Source organism: Aulonocara sp. 'chitande type north' Nkhata Bay, linkage group LG15 (assembly GCF_057382095.1).
Source record: "Aulonocara sp. 'chitande type north' Nkhata Bay isolate Kocher_YH1m ecotype deep benthic linkage group LG15, A_spYH_male_GT1.1, whole genome shotgun sequence".
Lineage (NCBI taxonomy): Eukaryota > Metazoa > Chordata > Actinopteri > Cichliformes > Cichlidae > Aulonocara > Aulonocara sp. 'chitande type north' Nkhata Bay.
The window spans coordinates 7,930,813-7,952,219 of record NC_141358.1 but is presented as its reverse complement, the minus strand read 5'-3'; the positions used below and the strand labels follow the sequence as shown (position 1 = coordinate 7,952,219).

The window sequence follows — 21,407 nt, the reverse complement described above, 5'->3', positions numbered from 1 at the left end:
TTGCTTCCTGGTTTGTGGTCAGCTGATAGGGTTCCTTTGTCACGTGGCCCCCACTTCCTTGTCATGTGTACTTTTTTGTATATTCCCCCACAGTAGGACCGAGCGGATTTTCTTTTATCACAGTATTTATTTAAAGAAGTGAGGGAGAGACCAGAGACAAGAGCACAGAATCGGACTGCAGGAGGCTGAGCTCTTGGTCTTATTTGCTCTTTCTAGCTTTCAGTTTCCAAGAGCCGTGATCGGACTTCAGTGAGTTCAGCTTTTCATTTCATACATTTATTCAGCAAATCCCTTCGTTTAAATCATTTAAACGTGTATTAGATTCCCTGCGTTTTAAATTGCTAGAATAATTGTTGTCTATGCCAGATTAGTTATACGTAATAAGCTACCGTCAAGTTAGTGTTTATAATACAAAAAACTCGCTTGAGATCGAGTGTTGCGTATTTACAAGAACCAAATGACGATCATGTTGCGAACAGCTTTTATATTCTAACTTTTATTTAGCAGAACATCGTTTATATAAGCATGTGATTTTTATTTGGTCATCTGACACAATCAGTTTATTTCACTGGTAAGTCACCGAGCAGGTTGTTTTGCGTTCACACCCATGTCAGGTGATTTTTCGTCAGGTGCTGCAATCATTAACCTGTATTTGCCCTTTAGTCTTCTGGACGTACTCTTCTGGCTCATCTTTGACACACTGCACTAACATCTGATTCAGCTTGTAATTTTGTATTTGCAGAAATGCATGTTGCAGTGCTCTTGTTTGCCTTTGCGCTCACTGGGACCACTTTGGCCCTTGACAATGGACTGATGAGGACCCCTCCCATGGGGTGGTTGGCATGGGAACGATACCGATGTGATATTGACTGTGAAAACGACCCAAAGAACTGCATCAGGTAAGCCAAAATTTTGAATGTGTACCACCAGGCTTGATTGTATTGAAAACTTAAAAGGTATTTAGGTATTATAACTATAATGGTCTAGTCTCAGTTTTATAGCGATATAATAACAGGATATAACAAAAGCCAGTAGAAGCAGTTGGTTTGAACAGAATATCTAATAGATATGGTAGTGCTCTTTACACTCTTTACACTCTTATCTTCAAATAGTCAGATGTCTATTCTTATTAATGTACAGAATTCACCTGCTTGCTGCCACTACTGCACATTCACCCAATGTATATACTATATATGTATATATAATGTTCTTCCTCTACCCCCCCCACCCCCCCACCCCCCCACCCACCACCACCACCACCACCACCACCATTCTTGCACATGTCGAGGAGGATGTCAGGTTACATTCCATTGTGTGTTATACAAGTATAACTATGCATGTGACAAATAAAGAACCTTGAACCAGTATCAGTGTAAATAGGAATGCGGTTGAGACAATTATGAAACATCTTTGTCTTTCTTCCAGTGAAAATCTGTTCATGGACATGGCAGACAGACTTGCAGAGGATGGCTGGAAGGAACTCGGCTATGTCTACGTGAACATAGATGACTGCTGGTCTTCCAAACAAAGAGACGATCAGGGACGGCTGCAGCCTGATCCTAAGAGGTGCAGTATTTGCTGCGTGAGCACAAAGACCATTGTAAACATATATCTGTTATTGGCCAACAGTCAGTGAAGTAGTGTGACAGTCATACAATCATGTGAAAAGCAAAACACAGTACTCAGGAGATTGATAGCAGGTATGTTTTAGTGTCAGCACAAATATGAATTTTCACTTCCCTGGAAAGTGCAAAAGGAAATTGGGTTACAGGATTAAAAAAAAATCATGCTGTGGTTACAAAATGAAAGCTGAAGGCTTTTTTAAAATGTGTGTGTTTGATATTACTCTTTCAGGTTTCCAGGAGGAATCAAAAAGCTGGCACACTACTTGCATAACAGAGGCCTAAAGCTGGGCATCTATGGGGACATGGGCAAACTCACATGTATGGCCTACCCTGGCACACCGCTGGATAAGATCGAATTAGATGCTCAAACATTTGCAGACTGGGAGGTGGATATGTTAAAATATGACGGCTGTTACTCTAATGCCACGGAGCAAGAGCTGGGTAAAAACACAAGACTGAACCTTTTCTGTGTGGATAATAAGATATTGCTGATTGGACCTCATTTGAGATCTCCTGTTCACTGTTTTGAACAGGTTACCCTCTCATGTCAAAGGCTTTAAATGCTACAGGGCGTCCCATTGGCTATTCCTGCAGCTGGCCTGCCTACCAGGGTGGGCTGCCACCTAAGGTACGATTAAAATCCAAAATACTTTTTGATGTTTTGTTCGAATCCTGTTCTAATACTTAGTATTTGCTTCTTCACTATATGAAACTGATGCGTGTTTTTAGGTAAATTACACTCAGCTGGGTGAGATCTGCAACCTGTGGCGTAACTATGGTGACATCCAGGACTCTTGGGACAGTGTACTGAACATTGTTGACTGGTTCTTTGAAAATCAGGACGCCCTGACACCTGCAGCAGGTCCTGGAAGGTGGAACGACCCTGATATGGTTTGTTCAATTGAAATTTGTTACTGTCTCCCCAAATATAAACATATTTATTATAATAATAATAATAATAACAATAATAACAATAATAATGGGGATTTTAACCACGCGGACCTGAAATCTGTACTTCACAATTTCCACCGTAATGTGAAGTGTGCTACCAGAGGAGATAGAACGTTGGACCAGGTGTACACCAACATGGCGAATGCGTACAGAGCCCAGGCTTATCCCCACCTGGGTCTGTCAGACCATCTCTCCCTTCTGCTACACCCAATATACACACAAAAGATCAAGAGCACTGGGATTACAACCAAAACCGTGAGAACATGGCCGCAGGATGCTATTCCGATGCTTCAGGACTGTTTCCACTGCACAGACTGGGATGTATTCAAGGTGCAGGACACTGACAATCGTGTCGCATTGGACAGTTACACCTCCACTGTCTTGGACTACATCTGTTTCTGTGTGGACAATGTAACAACTTGGAAACGATTCCGTGTGTTCCCTAATAATCCACCCTGGATGACACACGGAGTTCAACAACTTATTCGAACAAGGAACAACGCTTTCAAATCCGGGGACCAGGAGGCATACAGTGCTGCCAGGGCCAACCTGAGAAGAGGCATCAAGACTGCCAAGCAGCAGCACAGGAGGCGTATCGAGGCCAGGTTTGAGAACAACACAAACCCAAGGCAGGTCTGGGAGGGCATCAGGGCTATCACGGACTACAAAAGAAGAACACCATCACCCTCAGCCGACAGTTCTACTCTGGCTGAGGATCTAAATCTCTTTTATGCCCGTTTTGACAGGGAGAACACCGACCCTGTCCTGTCCCCTCTCCCCTCAACCGACCCTGCTCCGGTCCTGAGCACTCATGAGCTGAGGCGTGTGTTCCGGAGCATTAACACCAGGAAGGCGGCTGGGCCGGATGGAGTGCTGGGCCGGGTGCTAAAAGACTGTGCTGCGGACCTGGCGGACATCTTCACCTCTATATATAACACCTCGTTGTCCTGTTCACTGGTACCATCCTGTTTCAAAGCAGCAACCATCGTTCCCATCCCAAAACAGTCAAATGTCACATGTCTGAACGATTTCAGACCTGTGGCACTCACCCCCATTCCCGCCAAATGCCTGGAGAGACTGGTCATTAAACACATCAGAGCTGCTTTTCCACCATCCCTGGACTCGCACCAGTTTGCATACAGGGAGAACCGGTCAACCGAGGATGCGATCGCCACAGTGCTGCACACATTACTGAAGCACTTGGAACACAGGAACACCTATGCACGGCTCCTCTTTGTAGACTACAGCTCGGCTTTTAATACCATCCGGCCATACAAACTCCGTCCCAAACTCCACCAACTGGGACTTAACTCCTCTCTGTGCAACTGGATTGTGGACTTCCTCACTAACCGTAGACAGAGTGTCAGAGTGGGTAAGAACACCTCTTCCACCCTTGTGGTCTACACCGGTGCCCCTCAGGGGTGTGTCCTGAGCCCTCTGCTATACACTCTCTTCACCCATGACTGTATTTCCTCCTGCGCGTCCAATCTCATTGTTAAGTTTGCAGATGACACTACAGTGCTCGGACTTATATCCAACAATGATGAGACAAACTATAGGACAGAGGTGCAACAACTAGAGTCATGGTGCCACGACAATAACTTGGTCTTAAACACCAAAAAGACCAAGGAGATCATTGTAGATTTCCGGAAGAGGGGTCATAACAACCATCTGCCTCTCTTCATTGGCAGTGAGGCGGTGGAGAGGGTGAGCAGTTTTAAATTCTTGGGGGTAACTGTGACCGAGGACCTGTCCTGGGGCAACCATATCACCTCAGTTGTACGGAAGGCCCAACAGCGCCTCTACTACCTGAGGAGACTGCGGAGCGCACACATTCCCAGATCTCTGATGTTGAACTTCTACAACTGTGCCATCAGCAGCGTTCTGACGTATGGATTTCTAGTGTGGTTCCCCAGCTGCACCAAGGCCGATCAGCAAGCACTCCAGCGGGTGGTGAAAGAAGCTGGCAGAATTATTGGAACAAGTCTGCCAGAGATCAGTAATATCTTCCCCACTCGCTGTCTGAGGAGGGTGCACAGTATCCTGCGGGACCAACATCACCCTGCGCGCCACCTTTTCCATCTGCTGCCCTCAGGGAGAAGGTACAGGTCTATACAGGCCAGAACATCCAGACTGGCCAACAGCCTGTATCCACAGGCTGTGAGGCTCCTGAACTCTCTGCCCCCCTCTCACGGACAATAACCATATCCAACTTCTTAATAGCAATGAACTGGTCTGCATTGGTGCATCATATCTTTATTCTCTTCCCCCTCCTGCACCCCCCCTCTTTCTTAAATAGATAACTATCATATCTGATATCATATCTCACAGTACAATAATATTGAATGGGTTGCATTGTTGTATTTTGTCATGTTTCTCAGGTCTTTGTCTGAATTTCTACGAACATTATTGCTAAGGATTGTCTTATTGCATTGGAGTCACACTGGGTTAAATATGTACACTTGGGTTTTAAGGGGTATTTATTATTTTCTTCTTTTTTTTGGGTTGTATGGAAGCCCCAAACGCAATTTCATTGTTCTTGACAATGACAATAAATAAATAAATACTAAATACTAAATACTAATAATAATAATAGTTACAAAGTGCTTTATAGAATAGCATAAACAATAGAAAAGCCACATATACATGTTTCACTTACAGATACATGAACAAATACAAAATCTACCATATGATCAGAGATTCATTCCAAACCAAAAGCTCAACTACAAAAACGGATTTTAAGAAGTTGTTTAAAACAAACCACAGAATCAGCTGGCCTGTTAGGCTGAGGAAGGCCATTTCACAGTTTGGACACAATTACCTCACAAGCACGATCACCTCTGGTTTAAAAATCAGAGCGAGGGGCAGGTGGAGATGGTGTTTAGAAGACCAGAGAGGCTGGCTACAGTGATACATTCACAGAAACTCTGCTATATAAGCAGGAGCCTGTCTATGTAGAGCTTTATATAAATAATAAAATGATTTTATATATGTCTATATTTACTGTCTCTGCTTACTCTACGATTTGTTTAAGCCTCTTCAGTGCTCTACATATACATTTGTTGTGCACAAATCATTGGCTACACCTCCATACTGAAAGAGATATTACATGTACTACAGACTACAGCCTCTAATTTAATTCTTTGGTGTGAAAATTTTTAATCTTCACAGCTGATTATTGGCGACTTTGGCCTCAGCATGGAACAGTCTCGTTCTCAGATGGCTCTCTGGGCGATCATGGCGGCTCCTCTTTTCATATCTAATGACCTCCGTACCATCTCCAGCGGTGCCCAGAGCATCCTGCGGAACGAAATGGCCATCAGCATCAACCAGGATGCCCTGGGTATCCAGGGAAGACGCATTGTGAAGGTGAAGCACAATTTAGTAGATACATTTCTTTTTTAAATGACTCTTTTTGTGGACTTTTGTGCAATGTTTTTTGTTTCATTGTTCACATTTTTTCTTTCTCTCAGGAGAAAAGTGGCATTGAAGTGTTCTGGCGCCCCCTGTCAAAAAATGCCAGCGCTTTATTGTTCTTCAGCCGTCGTACAGACATGCCCTATCGCTACACGACTTCCCTCAGCAAACTCAGCTACACTGCAGGCAGCTACAAGGTATGTGTTTATAGACTTAGGAGGGATGTGTATCGTGTTTCGACCTGGTTCACTCGAGGTGAGAGGGTTAATTTTGGCAAGCAAGGTTGACTCAGACTTCCCTGTTTTTGAAGTTTCAAAGTTAACAACGTAAAACAGCACTACAGAAAACAAACAAAAAAATCCAAGAAACAAACAAACAAAAGATTGAAATCTTTTCAAATATTATAGCATTATAGCACGGTACATGACTCAGTCTTTTATTAAATGGTAAATGGCCTGTATTTGTACAAGAATTAGCGTGAAGTAGCTTGACAATATAAGTGGGGGCCTCTCCTCGTAAGGCCATGACAGTACGAGTCAAGATTTTAAACTGATATCTGAAACTAACTGGAAGTCAGTGCAGACTCTTTAGCAATGGGGTTATATGAGAAAATTTGCGAGTTAAAGATAAGATAAGATAAGATAACCTTTATTAGTCCCACACGTGGGAAATTTGTTTTGTCACAGCAGGAAGTGGACAGTGCAAAAGTTATGAGGCAAAAATTAGAATACAATAAGAATAAATACAGTACACAACTGTACAGAATAGAATAAAATAAAATACTATATACAGTAGAATAAAATAAAATAAATATACAATAAGATAAAAATAGAATACAAATACAAATACTATATACAACTGAGTAAAAATACAACGATGACAGAAAGGATTATTGCACTTAGTATTATTGCATATGTATGGATGTGTGTGCTTGATCAGTTAAAGTCTTTATTATGGAGTCTGACAGCAGTGGGGAGGAAAGACCTGCGAAATCTCTCCGTCCCACACCGTGGGTGCCGCAGTCTCCCACTGAAGGAGCTGCTCAGTGCTGTCACAGTCTGCTGCATGGGGTGGGAGATGTTGTCCATCAGGGATGACAGCTTAGCCGCCGTTCTCCTGTCACTCACCACCTCCACTGGGTCGAGAGGGCATCCTAGAACAGAGCTGGCCCTTCGGATAAAAGCTTTGCCGCAGCTTTTTGGACAGCTTGACGGCGATTTATAGAAGCCTTTGACAGACAAGGGGAAAGGGCATTACAACAGGCTAATTGGGACGAGACCTGAGAGACAACAGTCCTGAGTTTAGTGATATTTCTTAAGTGAAGAAAGCACAGAGGGGGTCAAAAACTTGATGTGGGCATCAAAAGATTGGTAAAAAGTTAACCCAAGATTCAGAGGTTTTACAGTGGATGAGAAAGATTCCAAACATTGTCTAATTTGGGGCTTAATACTCTCTGGAGCCAGAATTAAACAATCTATCTTGTCTGTATTAAGCTGCAGAAAATTGTTTGCCATCCAACCATTAATTTCCTTAAGACCAATGTTCCCTCTAAGCTGTGCGCGTGAGAAATTGCGCACTGCTGGCACGGTCTCTGCGCACAGAAAATCTGCGTTGCGCACAAAAAATAAATAAATAATCTAACCTGAATTGAAATTAAAACTTTATCAATTCTGTTTTGCAGTGTTACTCAGTAAGTGACTAGCTGCTCCCGTATGGGATTACAACGATGCCATCTTATCCCATAGTCCAGCCTATCTATATATCTATATATCTATATATCTATATATCTATATATCTATATATATATATATATGATCAAGTCCTGAGGAGTCAGCTGAATGGTAAGAACAAGATCCGGGCCATCAACACGTACGCCCTGCCCGTGATCAGGTACCCTGCTGGGGTAATAGGCTGGCCAAAGGAGGAGATAGAAGCCACTGACATAAAGACAAGAAAGCTCCTTACCATGCATGGAGGGTTTCACCCCAAGTCCAGCACCCTGAGGCTGTACGCTAAGCGGAAGGAAGGGGGCCGGGGACTGGTGAGTGTCAGCACCACAGTCCAGGATGAGACAACGAACATCCAAGAATACATTGGGAAGATGGCCCCAACTGACCGAGTGCTCAGTGAATACCTCAGGCAGCAGAAACCCAAGAAAGAGGAGGGAGACGAGGAACCACCATGGAAGGACAGGCCCCTGCACGGTATGTACCACCGGCAGATAGAGGAGGTGGCTGATATCCAGAAATCCTACCAGTGGCTGGACAAAGCTGGACTGAAAGACAGCACAGAGGCACTAATCATGGCAGCACAAGAACAAGCTCTGAGCACAAGATCCATAGAGGCTGGGGTCTATCACACCAGGCAAGACCCCAGGTGCAGGCTGTGTAAAGATGCCCCAGAGACAATCCAGCACATAACAGCAGGGTGCAAGATGCTAGCAGGCAAGGCATACATGGAACGCCATAACCAAGTGGCCGGCATAGTGTACAGGAACATCTGTGCCGAGTATAACTTGGAAGTCCCGAGGTCAAAATGGGAGATGCCCCCAAGGGTGGTGGAGAATGACCGAGCTAAGATCCTGTGGGACTTCCAGATACAGACGGACAAAATGGTGGTGGCTAACCAACCGGACATAGTGGTGGTAGACAAACAGAAGAAGACGGCCGTAGTGATCGATGTAGCGGTTCCGAATGACAGCAATATCAGGAAGAAGGAACACGAGAAGCTGGAGAAATACCAAGGGCTCAGAGAAGAGCTCGAGAGGATGTGGAGGGTGAAGGTAATGGTGGTCCCCGTGGTAATCGGAGCACTAGGTGCGGTGACTCCCAAGCTAGGCGAGTACAGGGCTCCCCCCAGGGATGTGTACTGAGCCCCCTTCTCTACTCCCTCTACACCGCGGACTGCACGGCCAGACACCCCACTAATTCCATTGTGAAGTTTGCTGACGACACAGTGGTGGTGGGACTCATCTCTGGGAACGACGAGACGGCCTACCAGAGTGAGGTGGATGGACTAGCAAAGTGGTGTGAGGCAAATCACCTCTCCATGAACATCAGTAAAACAAAGGAGATGGTGATTGACTTCAGAAAACAGAGAGGTGAGAAAACTCACACCCCAATTCAGATCTATGGAACCCCTGTGGAGAGAGTCTCCAACTTCAAATACCTCGGTGTCCACATCAACGAGGACCTCACTTGGAGTACACACACGGACTTCCTCATTAGTAAAGGCAGACAGCGCCTCTATCACCTGAGGCGTCTAAAGAGGTTTAAGATCTCCAAGAATATACAGAGGAGATTCTACACTGGTGTCATTGAGAGCATCCTGTGCAACAACATCATGGTGTGGTACGGGAACTGCACAGTACAGCAACAGAAAGCCCTGCAGAGGGTTGTGCGCACAGCTGAACGCACTATGGGAACATCTCTACCAGCACTGCAGGACATCTATGCTGAAAGGTGCAGATCCAGGGCCATCAGGATCATTAGGGATTCTAGCCATCCCGCCCACAAACTGTTCAGGCCACTGAGGTCAGGGAAGCGCCTCTGTAGCCTGAAAACAAGAACAGAAAGGTTCAGGAGGAGTTTTTACCCACAAACTGTGAGACTCCTCAACCAAAACACAAACCGGACAACATGATGGACAATCTCACACACAGTACATAATTTGCACTTTATCTTTCTTCTCTGAACCTTATCCGTACCTTATTATATACATCTGTACTATGTAAATATGTATATTTTTATAGTCTTCTCATTCAAATCATTACAGTGCAATATCTTGCACGTCATGGATATATATTTATAAGCACAAACATATGGACTTTTACATTGTTTTTTTATATATATATTTTTTTTTTTTACTTTTAACTTTTGTTTCTTTTCCTTTTTTTCTTAGCTTATGTAAAATCCTTTTTAGCATGTTTGCACAGTCGGGGGGAGTACTTTTTTAGCCAGAAAAAACATTTCACTGTATGTTGTACCAGCTATAACTACATGTGACAAATAAATAAAGAATTGAATTGAATTGAATTGGCTCCAGCAGATCCCGGGAATAACATCGGAGATCTCTGTCCAGAAGAGCGCAGTCCTGGGAACAGCTAAGATACTGCGCAGGACCCTCAAGCTCCCAGGCCTCTGGTAGAGGACCCGAGCTTGAAGGATAAACCGCCCGCAGGGGCGTGCTGGGTGTTGTTATATTTATATATATATTTATATATATATGCAGCTAATCAACGTCATTGACAGGCTATGGCAGCGTCCTTATGTGCCGACAGCGGTGTTTTAGCTAGTAAAGCGGCGTGGCTGATGTGGAGTGAAGTCACGCTAATGATAACGTGTACAACCATTGGAGATGTGAGCAGGACAGACGGAACAATTGACGGAAAAAGTGTGGACTTTATACCAGTTTTTAAATTGTGTTGATAGGCCACGTAAAACCAGAGTTATGATAAAAATATCTGCAATCTTTCTTTGTTTTTTACTGAATACTGTCGTTGTTTATATTTACTGCGGGAAGAAACAGTAAAACCTGCGTTTTATAAGGAAAACGCCCAAAAGCACTCTCCACCTGTGAGCAAAAAACAAAACCAAAAAACCCCACCCTTTCCTATTGGTGGAAAAATGTACCATGTTGACCAATCAAAAAATGATGTGGCAACATGGCATTTAGTCATTTAGGAGAGGGGGAAGTTTTAGGAGTGACGGCCATGTTTTGAGATGTGAGAGATTTGCAATGTTTAGTGCAAATCTTGTGTAGTTAGTGTGTAGTGTAGTCAATAGTTTTGTTGTGTGTGTCAGAACAATGAGGCGACTACTGAATGTTACAGGTGTTACAGGAGTGATACATCTCCTGTTGTCAGGCCTGCAGGTATCAGGCTGTTGTTCTCCTTTATCTCATAGTGGACAGAAATTATGTTTTGGAGTGGCACGAATAATTTGTGTGCCATCAAATTTGATGCAGAGCTTTATAAAAAAAATAAATTAAAAAATTAAAAAAAGAAAGTTTTGTTTTCAAAATTGGAGTTCAGGTTATTCTTTACTTCCAAAAGTGTTAACATACTACACAGGTCATGAACAAGATTTTTTTTTTAAATTTTCATTGTAAGTGGGCTAAAGCAGTTAATTAAAAGTAGTCTAAGACAAATGCTGTAATTTGATTATTTTAATAAACCATGTAACTTGGATGGATTCGATGCTGGCGTGACCACAGTGCACACGTCTGCTGTTGCTCACAGTGGTCCAAGGGACCGCTCAGGGAGTTTGTGTGTTCGCTCAGACACATGAAAAATTAGAGGGAACATTGCTTAAGACAGTCCATTAGAATGGATAGTTTATTCAATTCATAAGGTTTAAAAGAAAGGTACAGCTGAATATCATCTGCATACAGATGATAGGATATGGATTTAAAATGACTACTAATATGGCCTAGTGGTAGGATATACAATGAGAACAACAATGGACTTAGAACAGATCTTTAAGTAACACATGATGAGAATCTAGCTACATCTGACCAAAGGTTTCCCACTGAGACCAAAAGTGTTCTATCAGCAAGATGTCTGTCTTTATACTTGCTAGAGAAATTCACTTCTGTTTCCCGTCTTCTTTGTAGGTTTTCAACGTCTTCACAGATGAGACCGCATCGCTCAAAGACTCCACTGAATTTGTAGTGTCAGTGAACCCCACAGGGGTGGTAATGTGGTACGTCTCTGCACCTGCCAAATTCAACCTCCGCCAGTTCTATCAAGGGGGCACGCTCCATGGTCGTGTCTATGATGATCGTGAGGAAAATGCCATTCCACGGGTTTTCCTCTGACCACTCACAGACCCCACTTTCTAATCCTTAAGTTTTTGTCTTTTACCTCAGTAGTAATGTCTTGATGATCGAATGATTTGTTTCTATCTAAGCACAGGTGCAGGCGCATAGCTCTGAACTGTGTCTTACAATTGCCTCTTCCAAGTAAGAACATGCTTGAAACTCAGGGTCATCCACTTTACATCTGTATATGGCACAAATGTGCTCTTGTTGATGCGATCTCCAGCTGGATCTTCACTTGAAAGTAACTGGGCCACAAGAGTTTCTGTGCTCAACAGTAAAGAGAGATGATGATTTTAAAATTTTATCTGAGATGTGCCAAAGCAAAGTCACTGATCCCAGATCGGGAGGTCTTCACTTGTCTTAGGCTACGTCCACACGTACACGGGTATTTTTGAAAACAGAGATTTTCCGTTTTCCTTTTAAAAAAATAATCCCGTCCACACGTAAACACAGAAATGAAGGAAAACGCTGCTAGGAACATGCCAAAGCAACAGTTGGCGATATATTCTTAACCGTGTAGAAATGTTGGCCAATCAGAAGTCTAGAAGCCTGGGTGGGAAATAGTAAACAAAGCTGGGGCATAGAAGCAGAACCAAGTTGTATGTGTGGAGGGACAGTAACTGTGTGTGTATATGTAAGCATTTAAACACTGCACCCGTGTACGTGTGGACGTAGCCTTAAGATTTTTTTTTTAAATAGAGATCAGTCTTTGTCAGCTCAGAAAGACAAATGTGGAAAAAAAGTTTTAGAAAAAACTCATTAATGATTTATATGTTTTTATGTGACCTAAGTAAACAATTTATCATCAAATTCTCTAAATAAATGAAAACGCTGTATTTCAGTTCTTCAGGTTTCCTTTCAGTGATTAAGATGTTTTTCACTTTTAGCTTTCACTTGCCAGTTCTTTGTCCCAGAGTGACTTATCTTAAGGTCAGTTTAGTTCCAGTTCTGTTTTCTATAAAATTTATTTATTTATTTATATAATACTTGTAGTTCTTGGTCTTTTTTTTTTTTTAGTTCTTGGTATTGAATGCATTTTCACCAAAGTGAGAGTCACAAGACTTTATCTTATAGCATTTATCATCTATGAATTTTTAGCAACTTTTGAAGCAACTAAATCCAGGTTTTGTGGTTCCAAATTTTGTATTCCAAGTGCTCCTCCTGCTGGATGTGGATATGTTTACACTTTTGCTGTAAGGAAGAAGCAGTAGTTATTTTGTTCATCACCCAAAGACATCACCAGGATTGTAACGCCAAATGAGAGGTGAAGGCTACTACAATCTATAGCTTTTTATGAAACATAATGTATGAATGATTTGATCACATTTAACATCACCTCATTAAACATAAACAGTTCGAAACTGGAATAGGTTTTTTTTTTTTTTTTTTTTGTGTTAGATCAGCTACAGAACTGAGGTAAATAAACGTAATCCAGAGCTTCCCAAAGTGTGGGGTCCGGTATGAAAAGTGGAAAAAAACCCCCCCCAAATGCTTGGACACTGCTAACACAGGGCGCCCACACAAACGCAGAGCAGGAGATGAAGCATAGCTGAATATGTTTCCAAACCAACTTCATTCTAAGCCAAAGACTAGAAAATATGGTGAAGCATATCTTCCCTTTGGTTTCACCTGCACAAGTGCCAAGGTAGGTCTCTCCTGCATAATTGGTTTTCCCTGTGTTGGGAGCGGGCTGGGCTCTTCAAATCATGGACAAACAGTATCCCACATAATTGATTTTTAGTTCACAAACACTTGTTGTAATGACTAACTACACCTGACATTTTGGGGATGTTAGCTCTGTACAAAGTAAAGTTACAGTGGGATACAAATAATATCAGGCTGATCCTGCTACGATTTGTTCCCTCGGTTCAAATCAAGACAAACAGTATCCCACAGCTGTTTATGTTTTTAAACCCATTTTGCACAGAGAGGCATTTTTTTGAAAAATGTATTGACAGCAATGTTGAATATTTTTACACAGAAAAAAACAACTACACGTAAAAAAATCACACCGTGATGCCTCTGCCTTTATAAATGGAGGGACAGTAACTGCGTGTGTATGTAAGCGTGTAAAAACTGAAGATAGTCAGATTAACAGTATTTTGTCTCTATCTGCCATTCTGCAATTCATCTCATGTAAACAATAAGGTGGCGCACAGTCTGACGTGAAAAAAGGCACATACCTTTGACATTGCGTGACGAACTCTGTATTCCTCTTCCACATGTAAACGCAAAAAGGACTTTTATAAAATCTCCGTTTTCGGTGATTCGAAACACGTAGGTGTGGACGTAGCATAAAAGAGTTAGTAGTTTACTTTCTTACTACCTGTAATTTATTGCAGATTACTTGTATTTGCCTAATTGTTTACTAAATGTTTGAGGTGTGAAATAAACCGCAATGGAGCAAAATACAGGTGTGTGTGGTTGGAGGATGTGTTTGTGCGTGCGTGCGTGCGCGCGCGGGGGGGGGGCAACATTTTCCTTGTAAAACAAAGGGGAGCCTAGCCAAAAAAGTTTGGGAACCACTGTAATCAACGGTCTCCCCGGCGCTTTTTGTCTCGCTTCCTGGTTTGTGGTCAGCTGATAGGGTTCCTTTGTCACGTGGCCCCCACTTCCTTGTCATGTGTACTTTTTTGTATATTCCCCCACAGTAGGACCGAGCGGATTTTCTTTTATCACAGTATTTATTTAAAGAAGTGAGGGAGAGACCAGAGACAAGAGCACAGAATCGGACTGCAGGAGGCTGAGCTCTTGGTCTTATTTGCTCTTTCTAGCTTTCAGTTTCCAAGAGCCGTGATCGGACTTCAGTGAGTTCAGCTTTTCATTTCATACATTTATTCAGCAAATCCCTTCGTTTAAATCATTTAAACGTGTATTAGATTCCCTGCGTTTTAAATTGCTAGAATAATTGTTGTCTATGCCAGATTAGTTATACGTAATAAGCTACCGTCAAGTTAGTGTTTATAATACAAAAAACTCGCTTGAGATCGAGTGTTGCGTATTTACAAGAACCAAATGACGATCATGTTGCGAACAGCTTTTATATTCTAACTTTTATTTAGCAGAACATCGTTTATATAAGCATGTGATTTTTATTTGGTCATCTGACACAATCAGTCTATTTCACTGGTAAGTCATTGAGCAGGTTGTTTTGCGTTCACACCCATGTCAGGTGATTTTTCGTCAGGTGCTGCAATCATTAACCTGTATTTGCCCTTTAGTCTTCTGGACGTACTCTTCTGGCTCATCTTTGACACACTGCACTAACATCTGATTCAGCTTGTAATTTTGTATTTGCAGAAATGCATGTTGCAGTTCTCTTTTTTGCCTTTGCGCTCACTGGGACCACTTTGGCCCTTGACAATGGACTGATGAAGACCCCTCCCATGGGGTGGTTGGCATGGGAACGATACCGATGTGATATTGACTGTGAAAACGACCCAAAGAACTGCATCAGGTAAGCCAAAATTTTGAATGTGTACCACCAGGCTTGATTGTATTGAAAACTTAAAAGGTATTTAGGTATTATAACTATAATGGTCTAGTCTCAGTTTTATAGCGATATAATAACAGGATATAACAAAAGCCAGTAGAAGCAGTCGGTTTGAACAGAATATCTAATAGATATGGTAGTGCTCTTTACACTCTTTACACTCTTATCTTCAAATGCAGTATCAGTGTAAATAGGAATGCGATTGAGACAATTATGAAACATCTTTGTCCTTCTTCCAGTGAAAATCTGTTCATGGACATGGCAGACAGACTTGCAGAGGATGGCTGGAAGGAACTCGGCTACGTCTACGTGAACATAGATGACTGCTGGTCTTCCAAACAAAGAGACGATCAGGGACGGCTGCAGCCTGATCCTAAGAGGTGCAGTATTTGCTGCGTGAGCACAAAGACCATTGTAAACATATATCTGTTATTGGCCTACAGCCAGTGAAGTAGTGTGACAGTCATACAATCATGTGAAAAGCAAAACACAGTACTCAGGAGATTGATAGTAGGTATGTTTTAGTGTCAGCACAAATATGAATTTTCACTTCCCTGGAAAGTGCAAAAGGAAATTGGGTTACAGGATTAAAAAAAAATCATGCTGTGGTTACAAAATGAAAGCTGAAGGCTTTTTTAAAATGTGTGTGTTTGATATTACTCTTTCAGGTTTCCAGGAGGAATCAAAAAGCTGGCACACTACTTGCATAACAGAGGCCTAAAGCTGGGCATCTATGGGGACATGGGCAAACTCACATGTGGGGGCTACCCTGGCACCCCGCTGGACAAGATCGAATTAGATGCTCAAACATTTGCAGACTGGGAGGTGGATATGTTTAAATATGACGGCTGTTACTCTAATGCCACGGAGCAAGAGCTGGGTAAAAACACAAGACTGAACCTTTTCTGTGTGGATAATAAGATATTGCTGATTGGACCTCATTTGAGATCTCCTGTTCACTGTTTTGAACAGGTTACCCTCTCATGTCAAAGGCTTTAAATGCTACAGGGCGTCCCATTGGCTATTCCTGCAGCTGGCCTGCCTACCAGGGTGGGCTGCCACCTAAGGTACGATTAAAATCCAAAATACTTTTTGATGTTTTGTTCGAATCCTGTTCTAATACTTAGTATTTGCTTCTTCACTATATGAAACTGATGCGTGTTTTTAGGTAAATTACACTCAGCTGGGTGAGATCTGCAACCTGTGGCGTAACTATGGTGACATCCAGGACTCTTGGGACAGTGTACTGAACATTGTTGACTGGTTCTTTGAAAATCAGGACGCCCTGACATCTGCAGCAGGTCCTGGAAGGTGGAACGACCCTGATATGGTTTGTTCAATTGAAATTTGTAATATCTTCCCCAAATGTGAAGTGCTTTAGGGAATAGCATAAGCAATAGAAAAGCCACAAATACATGTTTAAACTTACAGACACATGAACAAACACAAAATTTAACATATGATCAGAGATTCATTCCAAACCAAAAGCTCATCTACAAAAACGGGTTTTCAGAAGTTGTTTAAAACAAACCACAGAATCTGTCTCTGCTTACTCTACGATTTGTTTAAGCCTCTTCAGTGCTCTACATATATATTTGTTGTGCACAAATCATTCAGCTACACCTCCATACTGAAAGATAGATTACATGTACTACAGACTACAGCCTCCAATTTAATTCTTTGGTGTGAAAATTTTTAATCTTCACAGCTGATTATTGGCGACTTTGGCCTCAGCATGGAACAGTCTCGTTCTCAGATGGCTCTCTGGGCGATCATGGCGGCTCCTCTTTTCATGTCTAATGACCTCCGTACCATCTCCAGCGGTGCCCAGAGCATCCTGCGGAACAAAATGGCCATCAGCATCAACCAGGATGCCCTGGGTATCCAGGGAAGACGCATTGTGAAGGTGAAGCACAATTTAGTAGATACATTTCTTTTTTAAATGACTCTTTTTGTGGACTTTTGTGCAATGTTTTTTTGTTTCATTGTTCACATTTTTTCTTTCTCCCAGGAGAAAAGTGGCATTGAAGTATTCTGGCGCCCCCTGTCAAAAAATGCCAGCGCTTTATTGTTCTTCAGCCGTCGTACAGACATGCCCTATCGCTACACAACTTCCCTCAGCAAACTCAACTACACTGCAGGCAGCTACAAGGTATGTGTTTATAGACTTAGGAGGGATGTGTATCGTGTTTCGACCTGGTTCACTCGGGGTGAGAGGGGTAATTTTGGCAAGCAAGGTTAACTCAGACTTCCCTGTTTTTGAAGTTTGAGGTTACCAACGTAAAACAGCACTACAGAAAACAAACGGGGGAAAAATTTTCAAGAAACAAACAAACAAAAGATTGAAATCTATTCAAATATTATAGCATTATAGCACGGTACATGACTCAGTCTTTTATTAGGATTACGTGAATAAAATTAAATCATGTGCTGCACTAACCTACCAAAATCATCCAAGTAGATCAACTCCTAATCTGTGATCAGTTGGGGTGGTGTGAAATGTGGAAGCTAACACCTGACCCAGTCTCCAGGGTGTGGCGAGTGTCTCAAACGACAACCAAAAAAACAAGTTACACAACAACAAAGTATCAACTGCAAGTCCAGCTCGTCATACACAAGGCCAGATCACGGGGGCAGGCTGGTGACATTAAATCAGAGCTGCCCTGGGTGACAGTCATGCTTCTTGTTTAAAGCAGGTGTCGTTATTATGGTTGGAGCACTGGAACTCAGGCACTGGTTCAATGAGTCATACTGGAAGAGAACACCAAAAGGGAGCTGTCAGGATGGCAAGCTGGATGTGATACAACTGCTGGCTCCAGTTCTTATTTCGCACTAAGCAAGCACAGAAAATTTGCACAGTCACTCATGCTAGTGCTGAAACTGCTGCAGCAGGTCAGGGCAGTTGTGCGAGCTTAACTGGTGTTGGTATTCAATTCAATTCAATTTTATTTATATAGCGCCAAATCACAACAAAAGTCGCCTCAAGGCGCATTATATTGTACAGTAGATCGCACAATAATAGATACAGAGAAAAACCCAACAATCATATGACCCCCTATGAGCAGCAGTTTGGCGACAGTGGGAAGGAAAACTCCCTTTTAACAGGAAGAAAACTCCAGCAGAACCAGGCTCAGGGACGGGCGGGGCCATCTGCTGCGACCGGTTGGGGTGAGAGAAGGAAAACAGGATAAAGACATGCTGTGGAAGAGAGACAGATTTACGGAAACATATGTGTTGTAGGTCTTTTAGGATATCAATTGAATGACTAAAACAACAAAACATTGTGGGTGTGTTTTATATAAAATCCCTTTAAGCTGAACACGATAAAAAAAATCCTGCAAATGCAGTCACACTAAAAGGTAAAGGAGATGTAGTAATGCTGGGCCTTTACATACACCACATTGACAAAAGTTTGACAGTATGGTGTATATGCATTAACATTAACAAGATTTAACAACAGCCCAACAATTGTGTCCCCCAGGCTTCATCACATGGGTTTCTAGTCTGTAGAAGATATTAGGTGTGTAATATGGAGATGGCTTTCATCTGTGTATATTGTGTATAGTCCCTGGGCTGTTCCTTTCCCTCTGACCTAGAGATTTGGAATTCAGCCATAATACACCAGTTGGACATCTGTTCCCTGCCACTCTACAAATTCAGTAGAATCTTTCTGAACATTATTAATGTACAATATGAAGAAGAGTCGAAACCATTTATTAGCGGGCAATATTGTTGGCCGGTATTAGTTATTGGTGTCAGCATTATAATAGCTACTGAATGAAAATTAGGAAACGAGAGGGGTGAAACACCCTTCAACCCTGTTAGGATTGCTGTCTTTGAATTTTTTTTTTTCCACCAGGGGGCACTCTGCAACTTCTTTGTTTTGAAATCTCAAAGAAAACAAATATTGACAGTATTGGACTTTTAAATATAGCTATCATATTTGACCAAATATTAGTATCTGTATCAGAGAGAGAAAGAGAGAGAGATCCATAGCTTTGGCGCTAAGGTTTGGAAGGCATAATCCTCTATGGTTTTCAGACAGGTGTAGAATCCCCAGTAGACCACTATCAGTGTACCTAAGGATCCAGTTTGGAGAATTAGCGTGAAGTAGCTTGACAATATAAGTGGGGGCCTCTCCTCGTAAGGCCATGACAGTACGAGTCAAGATTTTAAATTGATATCTGAAATTAACTGGAAGCCAGTGCAGACTCTTTAGCAATGAGAAAATATCACACCATTTTGGACAGCTTAACGGCGATTTATAGAAGCCTTTGACAGACAAGGAAAAAGGGCATTACAACAGGCTAATTGGGAGGAGACGAAGACATCAAGCTTCTCCAATTCACCTTGAGAGACAACAGTCCTGAGTTTAGTGATATTTCTTAAGTGAAGAAAGCACAGAGGGGGTCAAAGATTCAGAGGTTTTACAGTGAATGAGAAACATCCCAATAATTGTCTAATTTGAGGCTTAATGCTCTCTGGAGCCAGAATTAAACAATCTATCTTGTCTGTATTAAGCTGCAGAAAATTGTTTGCCATCCAACCATTAATTTCCTTAAGACAGTCCATTAGAATGGATAGTTTATCCAATTCACAAGGTTTAAAAGAAAGGTACAGCTGAATATCATCTGCATACAGATGATAGGAAATGGATTTAAAATGACTACTAATATGGCCTAGTGGTAGGATATACAATGAGAACAACAATGGACTTAGAACAGATCTTTAAGTAACACATGATGAGAATCTAGCTACATCTGACCAAAGGTTTCCCACTGAGACCAAAAGTGTTCTATCAGCAAGATGTCTGTCTTTATACTTGCTAGAGAAATTCACTTCTGTTTCCCGTCTTCTTTGTAGGTTTTCAACGTCTTCACAGATGAGACCGCATCGCTCAAAGACTCCACTGAATTTGTAGTGTCCGTGAACCCCACAGGGGTGGTAATGTGGTACGTCTCTGCACCTGCCAAATTCAACCTCCGCCAGTTCTATCAAGGGGGCACGCTCCATGGTCGTGTCTATGATGATCGTGAGGAAAATGCCATTCCACGGGTTTTCCTCTGACCACTCACAGACCCCACTTTCTAATCCTTAAGTTTTTGTCTTTTACCTCAGTAGTAATGTCTTGATGATCGAATGATTTGTTTCTATCTAAGCACAGGTGCAGGCGCATAGCTCTGAACTGTGTTTTACAATTGCCTCTTCCAAGTAAGAACATGCTTGAAACTCAGGGTCATCCACTTTACATCTGTATATGGCACAAATGTGCTCTTGTTGATGCGATCTCCAGCTGGATCTTCACTTGAAAGTAACTGGGCCACAAGAGTTTCTGTGCTCAACAGTAAAGAGAGATGATGATTTTAAAATTTTATCTGAGATGTGCCAAAGCAAAGTCACTGATCCCAGATCGGCACTGTGACTGAGAGGTCTTCACTTGTCTTAGATTTTGTTTTTTAATAGAGATTAGTCTTTGTCAGCTCAGAAAGACAAAAGTGGAAACAAGTTTTAGAAAAAACTCATTAATGATTTATATGTTTTTATGTGACCTAAGTAAACAATTTGTCATCAAATTCTCTAAATAAATGAAAACGCTGTATTTCAGTTCTTCGGGTTTCCTTACAGTGATTACACGCTACATACTACAACTACATAGTACATACAAACATATGCAGCAGAGTGCTTTGATTTTTGCACTATACATCCATATGAGTAATATGGGTTCCAGCCAGCTCCTACAAGCTTTTTCAAAGGTACCAAGATGTTTTTCACTTTTAGCTTTCACTTCCCAGTTCTTTGTCAGAAAGTGACATCTCTTAAGGTCAGTTTAGTTCCAGTTCTGTTTTCTATAAAATTTATTAATTTTTATAATACAAAAAAAACCCTTTCATCAAGTAGTTCTTGGTATTGAATGCACTTTCACTCTACTGTTATCTAAAGCAGGGCTGTTAAAATCATTTTTTATCCCCTTAAAACCTGAGCTATGAAGTGATTGCCAGAAAATTCATTTTTTTTGAAAATGGAGAGTTTATTGAACCAACTGACATATTTGTTTAAAAAAAAAATAATTAAATTTTACTTTCCATGTATGACTTTTTATT

General features: G+C 41.8%; 2 protein-coding genes across 2 annotated transcripts; both read left to right on the top strand.

Moving 5' to 3' along the window:
* The first annotated feature begins 44 nt into the window (after positions 1–44).
* Positions 45–12,654, top strand: LOC147312430 (alpha-N-acetylgalactosaminidase-like). The gene is made up of 9 exons (XM_086263757.1): positions 45–249; positions 743–899; positions 1,426–1,566; positions 1,855–2,066; positions 2,159–2,253; positions 2,355–2,516; positions 5,748–5,945; positions 6,050–6,190; positions 11,607–12,654. Exons 2-9 carry the CDS (start codon positions 745–747, stop codon positions 11,808–11,810), a joined length of 1,308 nt encoding a protein of 435 aa, XP_086119883.1. The 5' UTR covers positions 45–249; positions 743–744; the 3' UTR covers positions 11,811–12,654.
* A 1,769-nt stretch (positions 12,655–14,423) lies between these two features.
* LOC147312429 (alpha-N-acetylgalactosaminidase-like) lies at positions 14,424–20,910 on the top strand. The gene is made up of 9 exons (XM_086263756.1): positions 14,424–14,620; positions 15,114–15,270; positions 15,546–15,686; positions 15,975–16,186; positions 16,279–16,373; positions 16,475–16,636; positions 17,015–17,212; positions 17,318–17,458; positions 20,170–20,910. The coding sequence occupies exons 2-9, from the start codon at positions 15,116–15,118 to the stop codon at positions 20,371–20,373; spliced, it is 1,308 nt and encodes a 435-aa protein (XP_086119882.1). The 5' UTR covers positions 14,424–14,620; positions 15,114–15,115; the 3' UTR covers positions 20,374–20,910.
* The last annotated feature ends 497 nt before the right edge of the window (positions 20,911–21,407 follow it).

Coding starts and splice junctions, on each gene's coding strand:
- LOC147312430 (XM_086263757.1), top strand. CDS start 745: ATGCATGTTGCAGTGCTCTTGTTTGCCTTTGCGCTCACTGGGACCACT. Junction 900..1,425: donor GACCCAAAGAACTGCATCAG/GTAAGCCAAAAT, acceptor TCTTTCTTCCAG/TGAAAATCTGTTCATGGACA. Junction 1,567..1,854: donor CTGCAGCCTGATCCTAAGAG/GTGCAGTATTTG, acceptor TTACTCTTTCAG/GTTTCCAGGAGGAATCAAAA.
- LOC147312429 (XM_086263756.1), top strand. CDS start 15,116: ATGCATGTTGCAGTTCTCTTTTTTGCCTTTGCGCTCACTGGGACCACT. Junction 15,271..15,545: donor GACCCAAAGAACTGCATCAG/GTAAGCCAAAAT, acceptor TCCTTCTTCCAG/TGAAAATCTGTTCATGGACA. Junction 16,374..16,474: donor AGGGTGGGCTGCCACCTAAG/GTACGATTAAAA, acceptor GCGTGTTTTTAG/GTAAATTACACTCAGCTGGG.